General features: G+C 42.9%; 2 protein-coding genes across 3 annotated transcripts; both read right to left on the bottom strand.

Moving 5' to 3' along the window:
• Window positions 1-2,049: 2,049 nt before the first annotated feature.
• Window positions 2,050-6,476, bottom strand: agxta (alanine--glyoxylate and serine--pyruvate aminotransferase a). The gene is made up of 11 exons (XM_012861184.3): window positions 6,187-6,476; window positions 5,907-6,099; window positions 4,811-4,875; window positions 4,618-4,718; window positions 4,463-4,533; window positions 4,247-4,331; window positions 4,064-4,162; window positions 3,914-3,983; window positions 2,510-2,605; window positions 2,266-2,394; window positions 2,050-2,173 (listed from the first exon to the last, which is right to left on the bottom strand). Exons 1-11 carry the CDS (start codon window positions 6,343-6,345, stop codon window positions 2,066-2,068), a joined length of 1,176 nt encoding a protein of 391 aa, XP_012716638.2. The 5' UTR covers window positions 6,346-6,476; the 3' UTR covers window positions 2,050-2,065.
• A 2,906-nt stretch (window positions 6,477-9,382) lies between these two features.
• zgc:103559 lies at window positions 9,383-17,191 on the bottom strand. 2 transcript variants are annotated; one of them, XM_012861182.3, is made up of 11 exons: window positions 16,496-17,191; window positions 16,226-16,377; window positions 15,383-15,497; window positions 15,137-15,283; window positions 15,000-15,048; window positions 14,566-14,659; window positions 12,518-12,704; window positions 12,280-12,418; window positions 9,861-10,033; window positions 9,751-9,783; window positions 9,383-9,635 (listed from the first exon to the last, which is right to left on the bottom strand). In XM_012861182.3, the coding sequence occupies exons 1-11, from the start codon at window positions 16,640-16,642 to the stop codon at window positions 9,486-9,488; spliced, it is 1,386 nt and encodes a 461-aa protein (XP_012716636.2). In that variant the 5' UTR covers window positions 16,643-17,191; the 3' UTR covers window positions 9,383-9,485. The 2 variants fall into 2 exon arrangements, with proteins under 2 accessions (XP_012716636.2, XP_021171365.2); XM_021315690.2 differs by having other exon boundaries at window positions 15,003-15,048.
• Window positions 17,192-17,669: the final 478 nt, after the last annotated feature.

The following is a 17,669-nucleotide window of genomic DNA, read 5'->3' as shown; positions in this document are numbered from 1 at the left end:
AGCAGCTAGCAAAGGCCTTACTTGAAGCTCAGAGTGGGAAGAGATCCAGCAGCCAGCAGAGGCTTTACTTGAGGCACAGAAGTAGCAGTAGTTCCAGCAGCTAAACAAGGAGCAACTAGGCTGACAGACGTGGAGACTAGAGGGTGACACTGGAGTGGATTTTCACTCCTGTCCCATCCCACTCCCACTGAAAAAATTTGTGTCCCGTCCCAATCCCTGGCCAGATTAGAAAAAAAAGTCCTGTCCCTTTCCCACTCCTGGTAATATTACTCCCACTCCCATCCCGCTCCCACTCAGAATGACTCCCGCTCCTGCCCCACTCCCATTCTTGTTGTCTTTATTAAGTTTTCTTAATGAAAAGTGCATAAAGGCATTACTTTCACAATTTAGATAATGTACCTCAATGGTTTATAAACTCAATTTAGTAACATAAAAAGTTGAATATCATTCAAGCATATTAGTAATTTTCCATTTGCAATAAAATATCCATGAACTAATTGGTGTTGACTATCAGAACCAATACATTCATCGAACATTAAACACATTCTGCAGGAAATGTGGAAAAAGAGTCCAGGAAACACGTTTTACAAGCATGGTACTGAGTGTCAACACTGTGACATTTAAATATCGTCAAGTTTGTTAATATTTGCAACTTTACAGTCGCTGTGTGAGTTTAATAGATAAGTCCTTACATCTGACTTTGCGTTGCAAATCCAGCTTTTCCAGGTTGAGTTTGCCACTAGCGGTTGATCTCTAGTTCTTTTGACTTGCATTATAGTTTATGTTTCTTGAAAAAAAAAAAATACAAAATGGCGGCGGCGAACCTACATTTTTGATTTTCTATTTTATTTAATTTTTTGGTATCGATCCTAGTTTATTGTACCTCCCGTCTGCTCCCGTTGATATTTAATCCTGTACCGTCCCAATCACGTGATGTTTACTAATATTGACTCCCATCCCGCGTGATTCCCGTGGGAATCACCTCTAGTGGAGACTGATGACGAACCGGCAGAGAAGAAAAGACTGAGGGAGGCTTTTGTAGGGAGGCTGACTAATTAGTGCCTAGCAGGTGTGACTGATTGCTGAGGGAGTGGAAGGTGAGCTGAGTGAGAAGAGGAGAAACTGAAAAATAACAGGGTAAAAAAAGGCCAGACCAAAACTGAACCATGACAGAATTAATGCAAGCTCTACAGGTTTTGCTTCATTTGTGACTAGCCAGTTCTGTTTGGATGTCGACCCGATTTATACAACGTTTGGTGGAGACCTCTATGACCAGCTCCTAACCACCCTATTCAGAACCAGTTCCTGCTTATTCTCCTCTGGCTACCATTTTGTTATTGGGTGCCGATAAATGTGAAGGAGCTGCAAAGGTCCATACTTCAGGTTGAAGAAATTCTCAACAGGACAACCATCGGCCATGTTGCTATCTGGAATACCTTTGCAAAGCCCTGTATAGATATCTTCCTGCCTCACTACTGTCCTCACATTTTAGCCATGATACATTCTCTTTGCTTGTTCATCTTTCCAATTTTAGGACTGCTGAAGCAACGTTGCTGCTCTAGTTTGATGTTATTCACAGTCACAAATGTTCATATCTACCTTGACCTGGCAAGTTCTTAAAAAGCTAAAGTACTTTGTCTCTTCCTACTGCAGCTCATATGTCCTCTGCCTGTCAAAATGTCTCTCAGCAACCCAGAAGCAGTTTTTAAAGAAGGTTAAGTGTATGTTATCTTCTCTTTGGCTACTCTTTGGCCTAGTGCTATCCAATAAATTTTTAAATGAGGAATTGCAAAAATCTGTTCACATACAAAAAAACATATATGCTTTCAAAAAACAGCTGATGTCAGTTTTATAAATTTACTCGAAATAGAAACATAATTTACATTTCAAGCAAAGAAATGCCGGCACAAATTATCCATTTCATTACCAATAAATGTTCACAGGTTAGAATACAGTTAATTGCAGCATATACAAAATTATTTTCCTCTCTTTTTGTTTCTCAAGTTACAATAAAACTGGCTGTACAGTATAAAGGGTTTTCTTCTTCATTTCCAACAGACTCTTCTTACACTTTGCTCCGATGGCAGTGTTTCAGGGCATCTCTGAGTGCTGCCAGCACCATGTCAACATTAGCTTTACTGCTGTTGCATCCCATCAGTCCCACACGCAGCACCTGAAAAGAACCCAAAAAACAAAACAAACACCCCAACAGATTTAGCTCCTACAAACGGCCAGCGTGTGATGAAAAGGCTCCGTTTCTCTTACCAATCCAACTGAAGGTCCCAGCCCTCCAGATATCTCTAAGTTGTGTGTTTTCATGATGTAGGCCGTGATCTCTTTCCAGTCGTATCCATGAGGAGCGACGATCGTGGTGACCGTCGGCAGCCTTGCCCGCTGTAACAGACGGTTTGTGACGTTCTACTGAACCACTCATAGCTGCTTGTTTTATGGGAGTTCCTCTGTTTGTCTTGGCTTTAGAAAAGAAATGTGGATTTATTTTGAGACTCACCTTCTCTTTGACAAAGAGTTTAAGGCCCATGCTCTCCAGACCGTCGTGGAAATACTCGGCCACCTTTTGATGTCTTTCCCATGAATTTTCCAGACCCTTACGTGAACAAATAGCCGTGAAAAGGATGGTAAACAAAATATTTCATGTTACTCTAGTTCAGGACCCCAAATAACATGACAACAGTGCCTTTTTCACATTTCTTAACAATACGACCATAAAGTTCAATATATTTTATAGAGATTGTATGTATCAACACAGAGTAGGGCATCACTGTGATTGGGAAAGAAAATGATGTATGGTTAGAAAGCTTAGTCACAAATAAAAACCTCAAAAGTGGAGAACGGTTTCCATTTAAGGGTCTTTAACCATAAAATAAAATGCCAAAGACCCTCAGAAAATATCCAAGTCAGTGTGTAAATGAGTCTCAGCATAAACCCAGCTGCCATTGGATTTGTTGCAGAGCGTTGGTGAACAAACAGAACTACGAAGACCAAAAACCTGATTTCACAATAAAGTTGTGGAGAAGTTTTGAGCAGGGTCAGGTTGTAAAACAAAATCCTAAGCTTTAAACAGCTCATGGAGCTCTGTCCAATCCATCATATGAAAATAATATGGACTTCATGGAAAGATTCCCAGTTTGCCACAAAGCATGTTGGGGAACACGGTAAACATGTGGAAAAGCGGGCTCTGGTCAGACGAGACCTTTAAAGACCTTTTTGTGAAAAATGCTTCACAAAACCTTGGACACAGTATCCTGAGATGGTGGTGTTGCCATGGGGATGCCTCCCATCAGAGGTTACACTGAAGAAAGTACGAGTTGACGGGAAGATGGATATAACTAAATACAGAAAAATCCTGCAGACTAAGATTTGGGACTGGGGTGTAGTTTCCCCTTCCAGGAGAACAGCACTAAACATACAGCGAGAGCTACAATGGAATGGGTGAGATCAACCATAGTCGGGTGTTACAATGATTTAGACCACAACCCTATTTGGGATTATGTGACATTGAAATTTGCTCTTCATAGATAATTTCCATCCAACCTTACAGAACTTGAGCTGTTTAAAATGAAAATGCAGAAATGTCAGTCTCTAGATGCGCCAAGCGGCTCGAGACAGAGTGCAAATCCACACATTATTCATAAAAATGTTGAGCATCCTTCTCCAGACTTTTCACAAGGCTTCTTCGTGTTGGTTTATCACATCCGAATAAGATCCATCGCATTTTGTGGTCGCTACACAAAAAGCTGTGCACAAGCTCAAAAGGTATCAGTAATTCTGCAAGGACGCCGTAAATTCATGCCACGGCGGGATCAGGGAGAAGTGCCAATAATCTGGCTAAATCTGCCCCCCGGTGTTAGCTTTTATTAAAACTGTGATGAAAGTAATTAATCGGCTGTCCCACCTCATCAGCAAGGACAGCCAGGCCCTCCCTCAGGGAGTAAAACGCGGTGACCGGCCCGGTGTGGTGGTACCTGAGGAGAGGATACAAGGTGGACAGAGTGATCACAGTGATCTTTTTCAAAAAAGAACCCTTCAATCAGATAACTCTTACATCCTCGTCGGCTTGTCATCACAGCCCCAGTAGTTTGCGAGCCAACTCAAGTCCAAGAAGAACGACGCAGGCTTTGTTTTCCGACCGAAGGCTTTTTGGCTGTGGGCAATTTTCTCGCTTCAGTACATGTTTTTTTTTTTTCATTGCATGTTTGCATATAGATTATAGAATACGGATTCTCACCAGGCCCTCTCGCTGAAGGAAATGGGTGCTGTACCAGGGGGCACATTCAAGACCTTTTGTGAGCCCGTATACAAGATGTCGATCCCTGCGTATAGAAGCATTGACAGAAAAGCCTTTAATTACAGTAAGAATCAACAAAATCACACCAAACAGATGCAACAAAACGTTCTCATGAAGCGTAAGGAAGACATTATTTGGTGTGTTGATGTTCTAAACCTTGCTGGTCCATGTAGAGAGGGGCTCCTCCCACTGAGGCCACAGAGTCGACGAGAAACAGGCAGTTATTCCTGGGGACACAAATCAGCAAGCGTCTGAAAACTCCTCGTGTCCTGCATGGGGAACAAGCTGCAGGTGGGTCCAGCAGGTCTTACTTGTGGCACAGCTCGCCGATGCCGTCCAGAGGATGCAGGACTCCTGTGGAAGACTCTCCGTGTGCGAGGAAGAAGAGAACCGGTCTGTGTTGTGATAAAGCCTGTGACAGGACAACGCAATGACTGCATGAGCTGTGGCATCGTGGGGCTTTGTTTGAATTAATCTGATCAATTCAATAATGTGCAGCAATACCCTCTCGATCTCTGCGTTGGTCAAGTAGCTTCCAGGGGACGCCACGATGGTGTTCACTCTTGCACCTGTTGGATAGACACGCATTCTGCTTTTGGATCAAGTCGAAATGGCTACTAAGCTCCCAAATGAGGCTGGTTGTACAGCAAGTGAGGGATATTTGTTTGTATCTTAATCATTATCCTTAGAGATTGTGAAAATGTTTAAAAAAACAGAAACACAGTGCCTTTATAAAGACAGAATTACCCGTATTTACCTCTGGATAGTCCCTTCCGCTCTATCCAGCTTTACTGTCCCTACTGAAGAGATGCAGCCCCACAGCATGGTGCTGCCACTACTACCTCAGGCATAGCGCGTTCAGGATGATGCAGAGCGATGATGACCCAAAGCGATTTGCTTTAGGTTTCATCTGACAAGAGAACCCGCTAACACATGGTTTCTTCTGACTTTCTTGTGAAAAATTAGCTTTGTGGCAGCTTGTCAGCTTAGGCAAAGTCTCCAGTTGTGGCACACTCTTTCCATTTTCAGATGGTTTGATTTGTGCTCCTCCGGATGTTCAAAGCTTGACATACTGTTCCTAGCCCTGCTTTTTAACCTCCCTGACCTGTCTGCTGTGTTCCTTGGTCCTCGCTGACGCTCCCTGACACACCTCTGAGGCCAGGAACAGAACGACTGGATTCTTACTGACGCTAAACTAAACACAGGTGGACCAAGCGGAGCAAAGAGGCATCGATACAAATCCAGTTTGAAAGATAGATGACTGCTTTCCAGTCTCTTCGCAATGATGTGCTCACTTGTGTTGGTCGGTTACATAAAAAAAACACAAATATTGAAGTTGTCATCAAATGGAAGATGAGAAAATGCAAGAAAGACCTTCAGGGGTGTGAATCCAAACCACTGTATATGTTTTCATCCTGTTGCATAATGGTTCTGTTTGGAGCAAAATGAATTTCCTGAACCTGTCTATAGAATGCCATTCTGAGTATATTCCTCAGCAATATCCATTTTTTACCCAACGTTTGCCTCAACGCAAACGATAACTAGCTTTGACTCTTTCTATCAGGTTGCTGTTGATTGGCATGTGTCCCAGCAGCTTTACCGATCCTCTCCGCCATGTCGGCTGCTCGCTCTCCCCAGATGCCGTTGACTGCCACCAGCACGCTCTCCCCAGGCTCCACCGTGTTGAAGATGGCACACTCCATCGCGGTGTGGCCAGTGCCACTCACAGCTAAAGTCGTCCTGTTTTTGGTCTGGAACAGGTATTGGATTCCACTCTTGATGTCACTCATTATCTGGAATTAAAATAAAGCCTCTGCAGGTCAAACTGTCTGATGCACACTTTGCCTGCAATCCTAACGCTGCTGAACTCTTTGGCTCACCTCAAATGTCTCCGGATGCATGTGTCCGATGACGGGCTGGGCTCCGGCTAACAGGATGCGCGAAGGAACGTTGGACGGTCCTGGTCCAAACATATAACGGTGAGGAACGAACAGACGTTTCTGCAGGCATTGTGGTGGAGGTATGGAGACGGGCGACATGTTTTTACGGTGTGACGATCAGAGGAATAGATGGAAGGGTTGTGAGGGATGGAGGTGAAGTATTGCCTCAGCCAAGTACACCCCTCCGCCTGGCCAGTGAAATCCGCAGGTCAGAAGTCTGTCTTTATCTTCTGTCAACTCTGAGTGTATAACCAGCTCAGAAAACATGTACTTTCCTATTTCCAGTGATAAGGAAGTCACCCAACATGCTCCCATCTGTTAATAATTGACTATAGGGTTACTGGCTATCAGAATTTAACTATTTGGCTTCCCATAGTTTTCACTGTAAAACCTTTTTCTGCACCAGGTAACAACATTTTATTTAACTTTATCAGAAAAAACTACAGAATAAATAATCTCCTTATTTTATCTAAATGTCAGAAAGAAAGCTTTTATTTTTAATCATTCAGGACCAGCGCAGTCAAGAAGCAATCTTTGTTACTTTTCTGGTCTCCCTATTGGCCTCTGGTCTCCATGGAGATCTGGAGCTGCTGCTGGTATCTGAGCTGGGAAAACATGTCATCCACGCGGTAACTGGCTGTAGATAGAACAGCTTATGGTCCTATTTTTACTCCATGTTAGCTTGCTGGGCGTGTAATGTAGTGCATTACTTTGGAGTGAAATAACGCGTTAACTGGTGTTACATTATGGAAAGAACTCAAGTAAAATGTCATATTTGATCTTGATGCACTGTTTCTTTGCACTGACTTTTGGAAGATACGGAAGAAAACTACTTAAAACTGTTGTCTTTAGATTCGAGAACAAGGAACACAACAAGAACTATTTGTCTGATTGTAGACTCACCTGGTTCCTATGTCTTTTATAGCACCTCTGTATTTAGGCTCCCTGATTTTCATTGTTCCTTGCTGGTTTCTTCCTGGTTCTGTGTCCTGCTCCCTTCATGCCTTGCTGCATTATTTTTAAATCTCACCATGTTGCTCCCAAACTTGTCTCTGTTGTGGTCCTGTTTCAGCCTCACAATACATGACAACGCTGTTCCATTCCAGCATAGTAAATGATCCAATATGACATCCTTAATCAGTATTATCAAATGCAGGAACAACCTTTCCTTGAGAGATGCATAGAAACCGATCCATGCAGTTGCAACTTCTAGGACGGACTACTGCAATTTTTATTTATTTTTTTATTCCTTCAGCTGATCATTGAAGCATCTCCAAATTCTGCTTCTCTTACCTCCATGTTACCTAAATGTGGAATTTAAAATCCAAGCACACAACACTCTCAATGACGAAGCTTCAGCTCATCTCTAAGAGCTGGTCGTTCTACAGTCATATTTAATACATTTGATTATTTAAATGCTCATTTATTTCAGAAGCTTGACTCACTGAGTGAAAAACGGTAGATTAAGTACACATTGACGGATGTCCCCAGGCATTTTTGAATGATGATTTTCCACTTACAGTTAATTGTTGGGGGGTAAAAAAAACTAATTTGTTTATATGAGAACAAATCCTAAAACTACTTCTCCTGTACACACTAAGGCACTCACAGTATCCCAGAGAAAGCAACTCAGTCATTCAGGGCACGTATGTTTTATACAATGGATGACGTGGGGAAAAAATCTTAACCTGACTAGCCAGATGTATTTCGCTCCGCCTAGCTCCACTCACATCCATCTGGGACATCTCCATAGGAATTGCCTTTATGGAAGGCTGGGGCTTATCAAAAATCCTTGCATATGATTGGATAAGCCACTTGTCATCTTTATCAACGTGCTATTTCAACCACTCACAAAAAACAAAACTTTTTTTTTTCTTTTTAAATGTGTTTGCGGCTCTAGTGGCACACGTTTTATAGACACTGAGCCGCAGGTCAGAGTCAATCCCGGGCCGATCGCGTCGAGGACTAAAGGCCTCCTAACATGGTCCGCGCTAACCGCTCCACCACGGGCGCGCCCCGGAAAACAAAACTTGCCAAATCCGGTCGGGAGAAGGGCGAAAACATGGTTTCCACCAACAAAAGCCTTCAGAGCCGTTCACTGATGTTCTTTTAATGAAACAATATTAGGTAGATTGGACAACACGGAAGAAATAGCAGCATCAATGTTAACGCTTGCTTCCTCGACGAGCCGCCATTGCTATCAAAACAGTCTCACGGTCGCGTCTCCACTACGTCACATCTATGAAACTCCAGCCCTGCGTCCTGATTGGCTGGACAATAAAATTGGTTGGAGAAATCACTCTCTATGGGCGATGTCCCAGATGGATCTAAGTGGAGCTAGACAAAATCCATCTGGCTAGGGTCAGGTTAAAAAAATCTATGATTGCTTATAAAATAGGTGGGGCTTGGAATCCTAGGGTTAAGATTAACCTGAGCCTCTGCTAGGGTTAATCTTGATGCCCGCTGCTCAGCCCGTCTCGTTCTTAGTACACAGATGGTTAGCTAGCTGACGCATGAGGCTCAGAGCCTGCATCAACGTAAGCGCCTGTCGCTCTGGGTCAGAATTCAGGCGATGCAGCTGGCTGCTGTTTCAGCCGCTAAACAAGCATTCACACCTCGCCACAAGTTTTCACCCACCCTCGTTCCCTCGCATTTATCACTTCAATTATGTCATTTCACCCTAACGCAATAAGAACCCAACGTTTAGGACTAAAATGTTGAATCAGTTCAATTAAGGTTGTAATACAGAAATGTGGGCTATATCTGCTTAAAGGTTATTTTATTGATCCCACAAACGAGCGTCCTGGGAACCCCTGGAGAGTTTTCTAAAAGTAGAATGGGAGGAGCAGGTTCATCTCCAGTGAAAGCAGCTTCTGTGCATGAAGCCCAGCCGGTCCACCGCAGGTCTAAATGTTTCCCTCTGATAAAGCTGATGGAGGGCCTTATCTTCTGTAGTGAATGAAGCTCTGCTTGGCGTGAAAATGAACACCACTGAGTCTGAATCTGAATCTGTCAGCGCTAGACTGAAATAATATGTTCAAGGGGTTAGAGCACTACTGAGTATCTGTAAATTTAGCTGAAGACTTAAATTGCATTTTGAAAATCAATTTCCAGATTAAAGGATAAAGCCCATAAGATTGTTGGAACTGTCCGTTTATAGATAAAAACACTATTTCAGGTCAGACAAAATGAAGTCCACGATGTTCCAAATGAAGCGAGCTTTATTGTTCGAGCTTGCTTCACAGCTGTGCTTGGCCCGTCCTCTGAGGGACGAGGAGATGCTTTCCCAGAGGTTCAGAGCAGAAGCTGCCGTCTCTGTACACCAGCTTTCCCCTCAGGATGGTGGCTCGCACTAACCCCTGCAGCGTGAAGCCGAGGTACGGGGTCAGCTGCAGACACACACACACACACACACACACACACACAGAACACTGTCAGTTATGGAAATAGCACAACTAATCCTTCCACTTTGCTTTTCAGCTGAGTTTTGCAGACTTCAGGTACCTTGTTTCTGTGGTGGATGTTTGCTTCTTCAATCTGTGAGGTGAAAACAAAAGCTGAAACACAAATCCAGAAGTGGCAACATCTTAACAGTTTAAAAACCTTCCACTAACCTGAAAGCGTGTCTCCGGGTCCCATATGACCAAGTCGGCATCAAAGCCCGGGGCCAGGCTGCCCTTCAGGCCGCCCAGACCGCTCAGGTGGGCCGTGTTTCGGCTCAGCAGTCTGACCACGTCGGCCAGCTGAAAGTCTCTCCTGCTGGCTGAACTCCAGAACAGAGGCAGGCCTGGAACACGGGGACACGGCCGCAGTTACATTCAGAAGCTTCAGGTCGTTTCTCAGGTACCTGGAGCTGCATAAACAAGCTCTCTGCGGGGGGGAGGGGTGTATATTTCAACATGCCAGAATGCAATGCAGTGTGGGAAAAACCTGGTAGCATACCCCGGATTTTAAGAGCACCGTTTGCTTGTTTTGGGTCAGACTTTTATTTTTTTTATTTTATTTTTTTTACACACACCAATTCTTTTAAAGAAATGTTGGTGAAGTATTGGTAACAATTTCAAATCAATAAAGGTCAAAGTGTGGACTTTGACTGAGCTATTGCCACACAGTTTACAAAGTCAAATTCCTTTTAAATTTGACTTTGTAAAGTGCCTTGAGATGACATGCTTCACGAATTGGCGCTATATAAATAAAACTGAATGGAACTGAACATGAATTCTTCTTTCCAGCCGGTCAGATGTAGAGAGGCTGCTGGGTTTGGCTTCACCGCTCTGACACATTTCATCTGCGCTGTTAGACAGATGGCTTCACGCTTTTGTCCAGAAGACTTTGGTATGCAGAGGAGTTCTGGGTGGACTCAATGACTGCAAGGTGCCCAGATCATATGACTGCAAAACAAACCCGAATAATCCCCACCATTCTTGACAGTGGGTATGATTTTTGCACAGACATACAGTATAGTGGCTGGCTTCTTCAAATCATGGTGATGTGCATTATTTTCAAATATCTCTACTTTGGTCTTATCTGTCCGAAGGTCATTTGTTCCAGAAGTCTTCTGGCACATTTAGGTGCAACTTTGCAAACCTAAGTGCAATATTTCCTTTTTCGAGGGAAGGGGCATCTCCCATTTTGTGCGACAGGAAGTGTGATATTGTGCATGTGTGCAACGAGGGAACAAGGAGAGGCAACGGAGCTGAGCGAGTCAGTAACATCCAGTGGAGGAGTGAAAAGAAAAAGGAAGCAACCCAAACCCTGTACAGCGCAAAAAGGACTAAATAAACTATCAGGACGAACGTTCCATGTGTATTGTTATATTTGAAGGTGAATATGTGGTGTTTTTTATGGTTTCTCTTAATGGTCAAAAACATGACGAGGCCCCTTTAAACATTCCGAACGAACTTGATGCGTTCAGTTTCTTCATAGCTCTGTGAACTTTAACATTTAACATATTAACAGAGTCCTGAGGAGAGGTGGAGCGCCTGTGCTTTTTGTGTTGTTTTTCTCACAATTTTCTAAGCCTGGCATGGGGTTGGACTTTGGGATGCCCCTTCTGGGACACACACTCCTAGGAGAATTTACAGCTGTAGTAAATGTTTTCCCTTAGTGAATATTATTTTTCCACGTGGAATGAAGAACTTCATGTTTTCTGGAAACGACTTCAAAACCCTTCTCAGATTAATGCGCGACAACAACTGCATCTCTAAGTTCTCCAGCACAGTGCTTTACAGCTGCTATGAAGCGTTTGTGGTGAAACACAAAAACAACGGGGATCTAAGGTCAAACACCTGCACTTTGGTCTCCTCTGTTGCCTGTGTCGTGTCTGGGAATTAGTAACCTTCTCAAACAAGTCATATATATTTGATATGTTTGACATTTAGGACGCCAACTTACTTTTGCACTTTCTCCGGCTACTCTAAATTTTAACACCAGGGGGAAATTCCTGGCCCTCCTGGCCTTCATGAAAGTCATGTAGGGGGGACACAGCTAACATGAGGTCGAAGCTATTCTGCACATATGAGGCTGAAGTGCAACCTTCTGGCAAATGTCCACAAGACTGTTTAAAAAAATAAAAATAAAAAAAATATATCAGTCTGGACACACCATCCAAACCGTGAAACACAGAGGTGGCAGTATCATGCTGTGGGGACCCTATTCCCCTGCAGGGACAGGGAAACTGGTCAGAGTTTATAAGAAGAAGAACCACCTTTCAGTAGTTAGATCACCATATTGGCCATGAGCATATGGAACCGACAAATGGGATCCACATGATATTTCTTAACTTTAATGTTAGATGCAACAGAAAAATGACTAAAAGGCTCCGCAAGTAGGTTTTGACTTCTGCACAGCAATATTGATAACATTTGTGGTATGCAGTTGACTATATTCCACTTGATATATTGCTAATATGAAATTTGGATTAGTGGAGCTCAAAAAGAACACTTTTACATCTATCTGTAAACTATTTAAGTATGGTCCAAAATCAAATTAATTGCAATAGTTTTGATAGCTACCGTGAGTTTAAAACCATACCAAACTGCAAAGATGAAATCCCTCCCCAAGCCTGAGTGAAGTCCCCACTCTCCAGTTTCTTAAGGTCAGGGGTGCAGGGGGAGTGATCAGACACCACCATGTCAATCTGTCCAGTTTTCAGCGCAGACCATAGCTGCTCCTAAAGGGATGAATAAGCAAATTAGCAATTAATAGCATTGCTTTGCGCTGTGTCAACTGAAAACAGTTTTTGGATCCACAGTAAGATTAGCGCTTCAACCTGGTTAGCGGAGCCTCGGATGGGAGGACAGCACTTAAACTGCGTGGCCCCCACAGGTATGTTTTCTGCACACAAGCTGAGATAATGGTGGGTGGTCTCCACTGTTAAGGGGGCTCCAGCCTGTCGAGCGTTCTGGATCAGCTTCAGGGCCTTCGCAGAAGACAAGTGAACAATATGGCACCTCACCCTGAAACACAGAAATATCATTGCTACTACAACAAAGCAACCAAATTTTCAACGGAAAACATCACCTATGGTGATATAAAGGGAATGTACAGAACCTTGTAAAATTATTCATACCACCTTAAGCTTTTACGCATAGCAACCAGAGACTTCAACATAGTTTATGGGGATTTTCTGTGATGGGTAAACAGAAAGTAGTACATGATCGTGAACATCATAACCTTTACCTCCTTCTGTCTCTGCAGAAGCTGACATATACAAATGTGTGTATATATATACATATATATTTAGTGGCACGTATTTGTATTGAGCCATATTTTACTGTAGTTATGGTTGCGAGTCTCTAAAGGCTTGGCTTTTTGACCTTTCTTTTCCATTTGTTTTTGCAGAATAACTTAGGGTCAGTCAGGTCGGATGAAGAGCTTCTGTGAACATCAATTTTCACAGATTCTGAATTTAGTTTAGATTTGGACAGTGTCTGGGTTATTTTAATACATAATATGCTGGGATCAAAGCCCCGTAGCTGCCCCTGTAAGTTTAGCACTGTAGTCCTGCTGGAGGGGGAACTTATAGACCCATGGTGTCAAGTTTTTTGCCGCCTCTAACAGGGTTTCTTCTGGTGTTTAATTCCTCTGCTGCATGCTTCACTTAATATTGTGCTCTGTTCTTTGTGCATTTTGGTTTAAACTCTTTTGTTAGTGTCAGGCAGCTTTTTTCCCCCTGATTTTTACTTCTATTGGTGTATTTTAGTTGGGTTCCTGGTGGGTTCTCTTTGCTACTCAGTCTCCCTGCCCTACTCTCGTCCTCAGCTGTTCTGCATCCCTCAGCTCACCAGGTTTCAGCACCACTCTCCACTCTATTTAAGCTGCTTGCTTTCCATTAATCAGTGCTGATATCTTACTTTATGCTTCCACACACTCCTGGTCTGCCTAAATATGAGACTACCCTTTATCCAATCATCTTTTTAAGCAGATCCTATATCCCACACAATGATGGAAAAAACAAAGCTAGCAATACATTTGTCACTTTATAATTTGCCTAATCTCCATCACAGCTGGAATCACACAATAAAATAAGCAAATAAACAACAAAGCATGATCACTGAAATTCCTTTCTCACCTTTGTAACAACTTAACTAGTTTTGTCTTCAATCGGAATTTGAATCTCTGCAAATTTTTTTTTTTTAGTTGATCATGAAATAATTTCCACAAATTGTCACCCGGCAACAGACACGCACTTTTTTCTTTTAAGTTCGTACTTATTTCATCTGATCTGGAAGAATTTCTGGGCACTCCTTGGAAGCGTATTCATTTTAACCTAAACTTTATTTGCGCAACATAAAATAAAATATTGCTAATCTGCAATATTTAAGAGCATTCCCATTACTACACCCTGACCTTCATGTCCCTGTAGGAAAAAAAAAAACATCCCCACAGCACAATGCTGCCACCACCACCATGTTTTACCTTGGGAATGCTTTACTCAGGACAATGTGCCGTGATAATAGCTTTCCACCACACAGAATTTGTAATAAATGGCAAAAAGTAACATTTTGCTCTCATCTGACTAGATAACCTCTATTTCCACATGTTGGCTGTGTTTCCTAAACGGCTTGTAAATTAAAGGATACATTTTCATTCCCTCCTTTATAGCAATTGCGTTCTATTTGCCACTTTTCCAAGAGGGAGAGTATTCTTAAGTTTTTTTTACTGTTTTAACCATTTTCCTTCCAATTCACTGTCATGCACTATACTTTGTTAGTACTTCACACAAAATCCAAATAAAATATTACTAATGTCTTGCTTAAATGTGGGAACGTCTGAAGTAAGTCTGTAAGGTATGGTATTAACCTGCCACTCTCTCACCGGTATTGCAGACAGAGTTCTGCAACAGTCCGAATGGCTTCTACCTCCATGACGTCTGGCCGGGACCGCAGGAAGGTGGAGTACTGGCTAGGGTCTGATATTCAAGACAGTTTGTTACTAAGGTATATGCAATGAAAACAAACTTCCTTATTTGATCTTAGTGACATCGGTAAACGAAGATTTCTGTACACAAATTACAGCACCTTTATCAGCCTAGAATGTGCATATTTAAGTTTATGTAACAATGTCACAGGTTATTTCCAAAAGATTACAATCAGGCGCTCAGACGTTCCAGTCTTCATCAGTTCTCCCTGAGAACATTTTGTTTAGCTTTTATTAGCAAAAAAAAAACAAAAACAACAACATGTGAAGGCAAGTAAAAAGTGTTTCCAAAGTCTAAAACTTCCTGTGATTTAAAAGTGTAAAATCGTTACCACCATCAGTCTTCCCTGTTGTTGGCTGAACGTCCATCTCTGCGTGAAACTGGAGGAGACAAAACAAAATGGTGTTTAGATCGTCACCAGAGGTCCCATAACAAGCGTGTGTCATGGAGGCACATGGAATAAATCACCAGCAGGACGCTTCCTGTGCCCTGGAGCTGCTTCATGGCTGTGTGGAGATCAAATTCAGCCACATGGGGGAACTCCTCAACGCCGCTGTGGATGAGGAAACACTTAAAGCCAGCCACGCCGGCCTGGATCATAGGCCGCAGTTCAAGCTGTGAGGAGACAAATGAAGATCTTGGACGGGTCTTGACCCAAAACAAAAAAAAAACTACGAAACTCATTTTTATGTCATTAAAGTCGATCGGCTGTACCTGATTTCCCGGAACAACACCTCCCCAGAAGGCCACGTCCACAAAGCACCTCCCTGTCGCCTCCTGCAGCTTCTCGTGAAGATTTCGAAGCGTTGTGGTCGGAGGGATGCTGTTTCTGGAGAGGTTTTAAACACAAGCTTTCTAAACGTGCAGCGAGCAGCAGGATCGGCCCGACAAAACGATCCTTTCTCAGAGAGAAGAAGCCGAAAACGTCACAAAGTTGTAAGCTGCAGTAGCAGCGAATTAACCAACATGGCTCCCAAAGGGCTCCCAGCCTGAACACACAGCTGAAACCAGATATCTCCTTACGTTGTCTAACATTAAATCAGACAAAAGCCTAACAGTTTTAGGTGATTACAAAATTGTTCTCATTTCCACAAATCCAAAACGATGAATGAGTGAGAGATTTTTTTTTTTTTTTTTTTTTTTTTTTTTTTTTTTTTTTTTAAGAGTTTAATACTTTCTTCAAAGTCAGACGTTTCCATAATCTAGATCACAATGCCTTCAGACCACCTGGGCAAGTGATGATATCTGTAAGCTTCTGATCATTTGCAACAACTTAGTTCATTCGAGGTATAGTGTTGAAATTTTAAGGCAAAACGTCAAAAAAACTGCTTCCTTGTGTGACATCATGAGACTATTAAGCGTAATTAGGCAGGATGTCAAGAAGAAGATTATGGAACTGAGCTAGCTCCTAATTTATTAGACATATCTTGCTCAATTAAAAAAAAATAATCTTGACAAAATAGACATTGTCGCATCTCTTAAGTTAAACTTTCCCACCCCTAGGACCTTTGCATGAAAGGGAAGCTTTTTGAAGATCTATGCATGTCTTTAACTTACAAAGGCATGTCCACAATGGTTGTCACTCCTCCCGCTGCGGCGGCCCTGGTGGCGGTCCAGAAGCCCTCCCACGAGGTGCGGCCTGGCTCGTTCACGTGAACGTGGCAGTCTACAATGCCTGGCATCACCACGCTGTCTCCCACGTCCAGCACCTGTAATCGCACCATCAACCTCAGTCAGGCCGCGGAGGACAATCAGGGGTGCTGATTGGAAGGCAGAGGCATTCTGACCTAACAGATGGCAGAGCAGAAGCAGTGACCGCCAGCTTACCTCGCAGCCAGCATCCTGAGTGAAGTCGCTGCTGGACAATATTTGCTGTATTTTTCCATCTTTAATTATTAGCACAGCTGGACTCACTTCATTACCCATCAGCACTCTGTTGCTCCTAACGGCGCTAACTGGTGATCCGAGCTCCATGCCTGTTTTTACTGAGATTCAATGAGTACAGAAATATTCTCTGTGCTCTGCCTTCGCGATCTAGATGTAATCTCAGCATTTCAGTGGCTCAGAGATAGCAGAGGCACCACCTCCATGGTGTACAGGGCAAAGGATAAGCATTTGTTGACTTTTTTTCCTTTAGCAGTGCAACACGCTGAATCACATGCACAACAGGGTGAAAGGGCTCCAGGCGAACCCTAACAAGCTTTAAACCCCTTTCCCTGGGGTTTCTGCCTATGTTACATTCTGGCCTGCAATTTAAATGTCTTAATCCTGTTTTATCTGATGGATCTGCAGAAAGTAGTCTAAATTGGACTGAAAGTTTTATCCACCGCCGGTGCTATTAATCTCCTAAAAAGTTCTGGTGCAAGCAGTTACCTTCAAAAGTCCCACAAAGAGGAACTTTTGAAGGGGTTCACATGACCTGACAAGGCCCCAGAAGCTGCAGCACGAGTGAAAACCATCCAGCACCGAGGAGCTGGAGCAGTTTAAGCCTGAGGAATGGGCAAACTCCAGGAGATGGATCCAAAGCTACTTGCAGCTGGAACTGGTGCAAAAGGTGTCTCTACAAAGTATTGACTTTATAGGGGGTGAACAGTTATGCTCGCTGAGGTTCTCGGTTAGTTTGTCCTGTTTGTTGTTTGTGTCGAAATAAAAGAGAATACATCTTCAAAGGGGTTTGCATGTTCTGTAAATGAACATTTGTGCAAACTCTTAAACAATCTATTTAAATTCCAGGTTGTGAGACAACAAAATAAAATATCAAGGAGGGTGACTAGCCTACTTTTGCAAGGCACGGGTGTTAACAAAATCAAACCTGTGAGCCATGTACTTTTTTTTTTTTTTAAATCCTTGAGATTGTTTAGTATAGGTCTATCATTTCATCCTGGGACAGAACTGAACGACTCTGGCTTGGATGTGAACCTGTCATCAGAATTCAGCGCCTTCATCATGTCCTGTGAACTCTGGCATCCTCTGTGTCATCAGCAGGTCTGCGTTGGAGTAG

The sequence above is a fragment of the Fundulus heteroclitus genome, chromosome 9 (assembly GCF_011125445.2).
Source record: "Fundulus heteroclitus isolate FHET01 chromosome 9, MU-UCD_Fhet_4.1, whole genome shotgun sequence".
NCBI classification, from domain to species: domain Eukaryota; kingdom Metazoa; phylum Chordata; class Actinopteri; order Cyprinodontiformes; family Fundulidae; genus Fundulus; species Fundulus heteroclitus.
This window is presented reverse-complemented; position numbering and strand designations above follow the sequence as displayed.

Coding starts and splice junctions, on each gene's coding strand:
- agxta (XM_012861184.3), bottom strand. CDS start 6,345: ATGTCGCCCGTCTCCATACCTCCACCACAATGCCTGCAGAAACGTCTG. Junction 6,100..6,186: donor TGCATCCGGAGACATTTGAG/GTGAGCCAAAGA, acceptor TTTTAATTCCAG/ATAATGAGTGACATCAAGAG. Junction 4,332..4,462: donor TCTCTACATGGACCAGCAAG/GTTTAGAACATC, acceptor TTCTATACGCAG/GGATCGACATCTTGTATACG.
- zgc:103559 (XM_012861182.3), bottom strand. CDS start 16,642: ATGGAGCTCGGATCACCAGTTAGCGCCGTTAGGAGCAACAGAGTGCTG. Junction 12,705..14,565: donor GAACTCTGTCTGCAATACCG/GTGAGAGAGTGG, acceptor TCTGTGTTTCAG/GGTGAGGTGCCATATTGTTC. Junction 9,636..9,750: donor ACATCCACCACAGAAACAAG/GTACCTGAAGTC, acceptor GTGTGTCTGCAG/CTGACCCCGTACCTCGGCTT.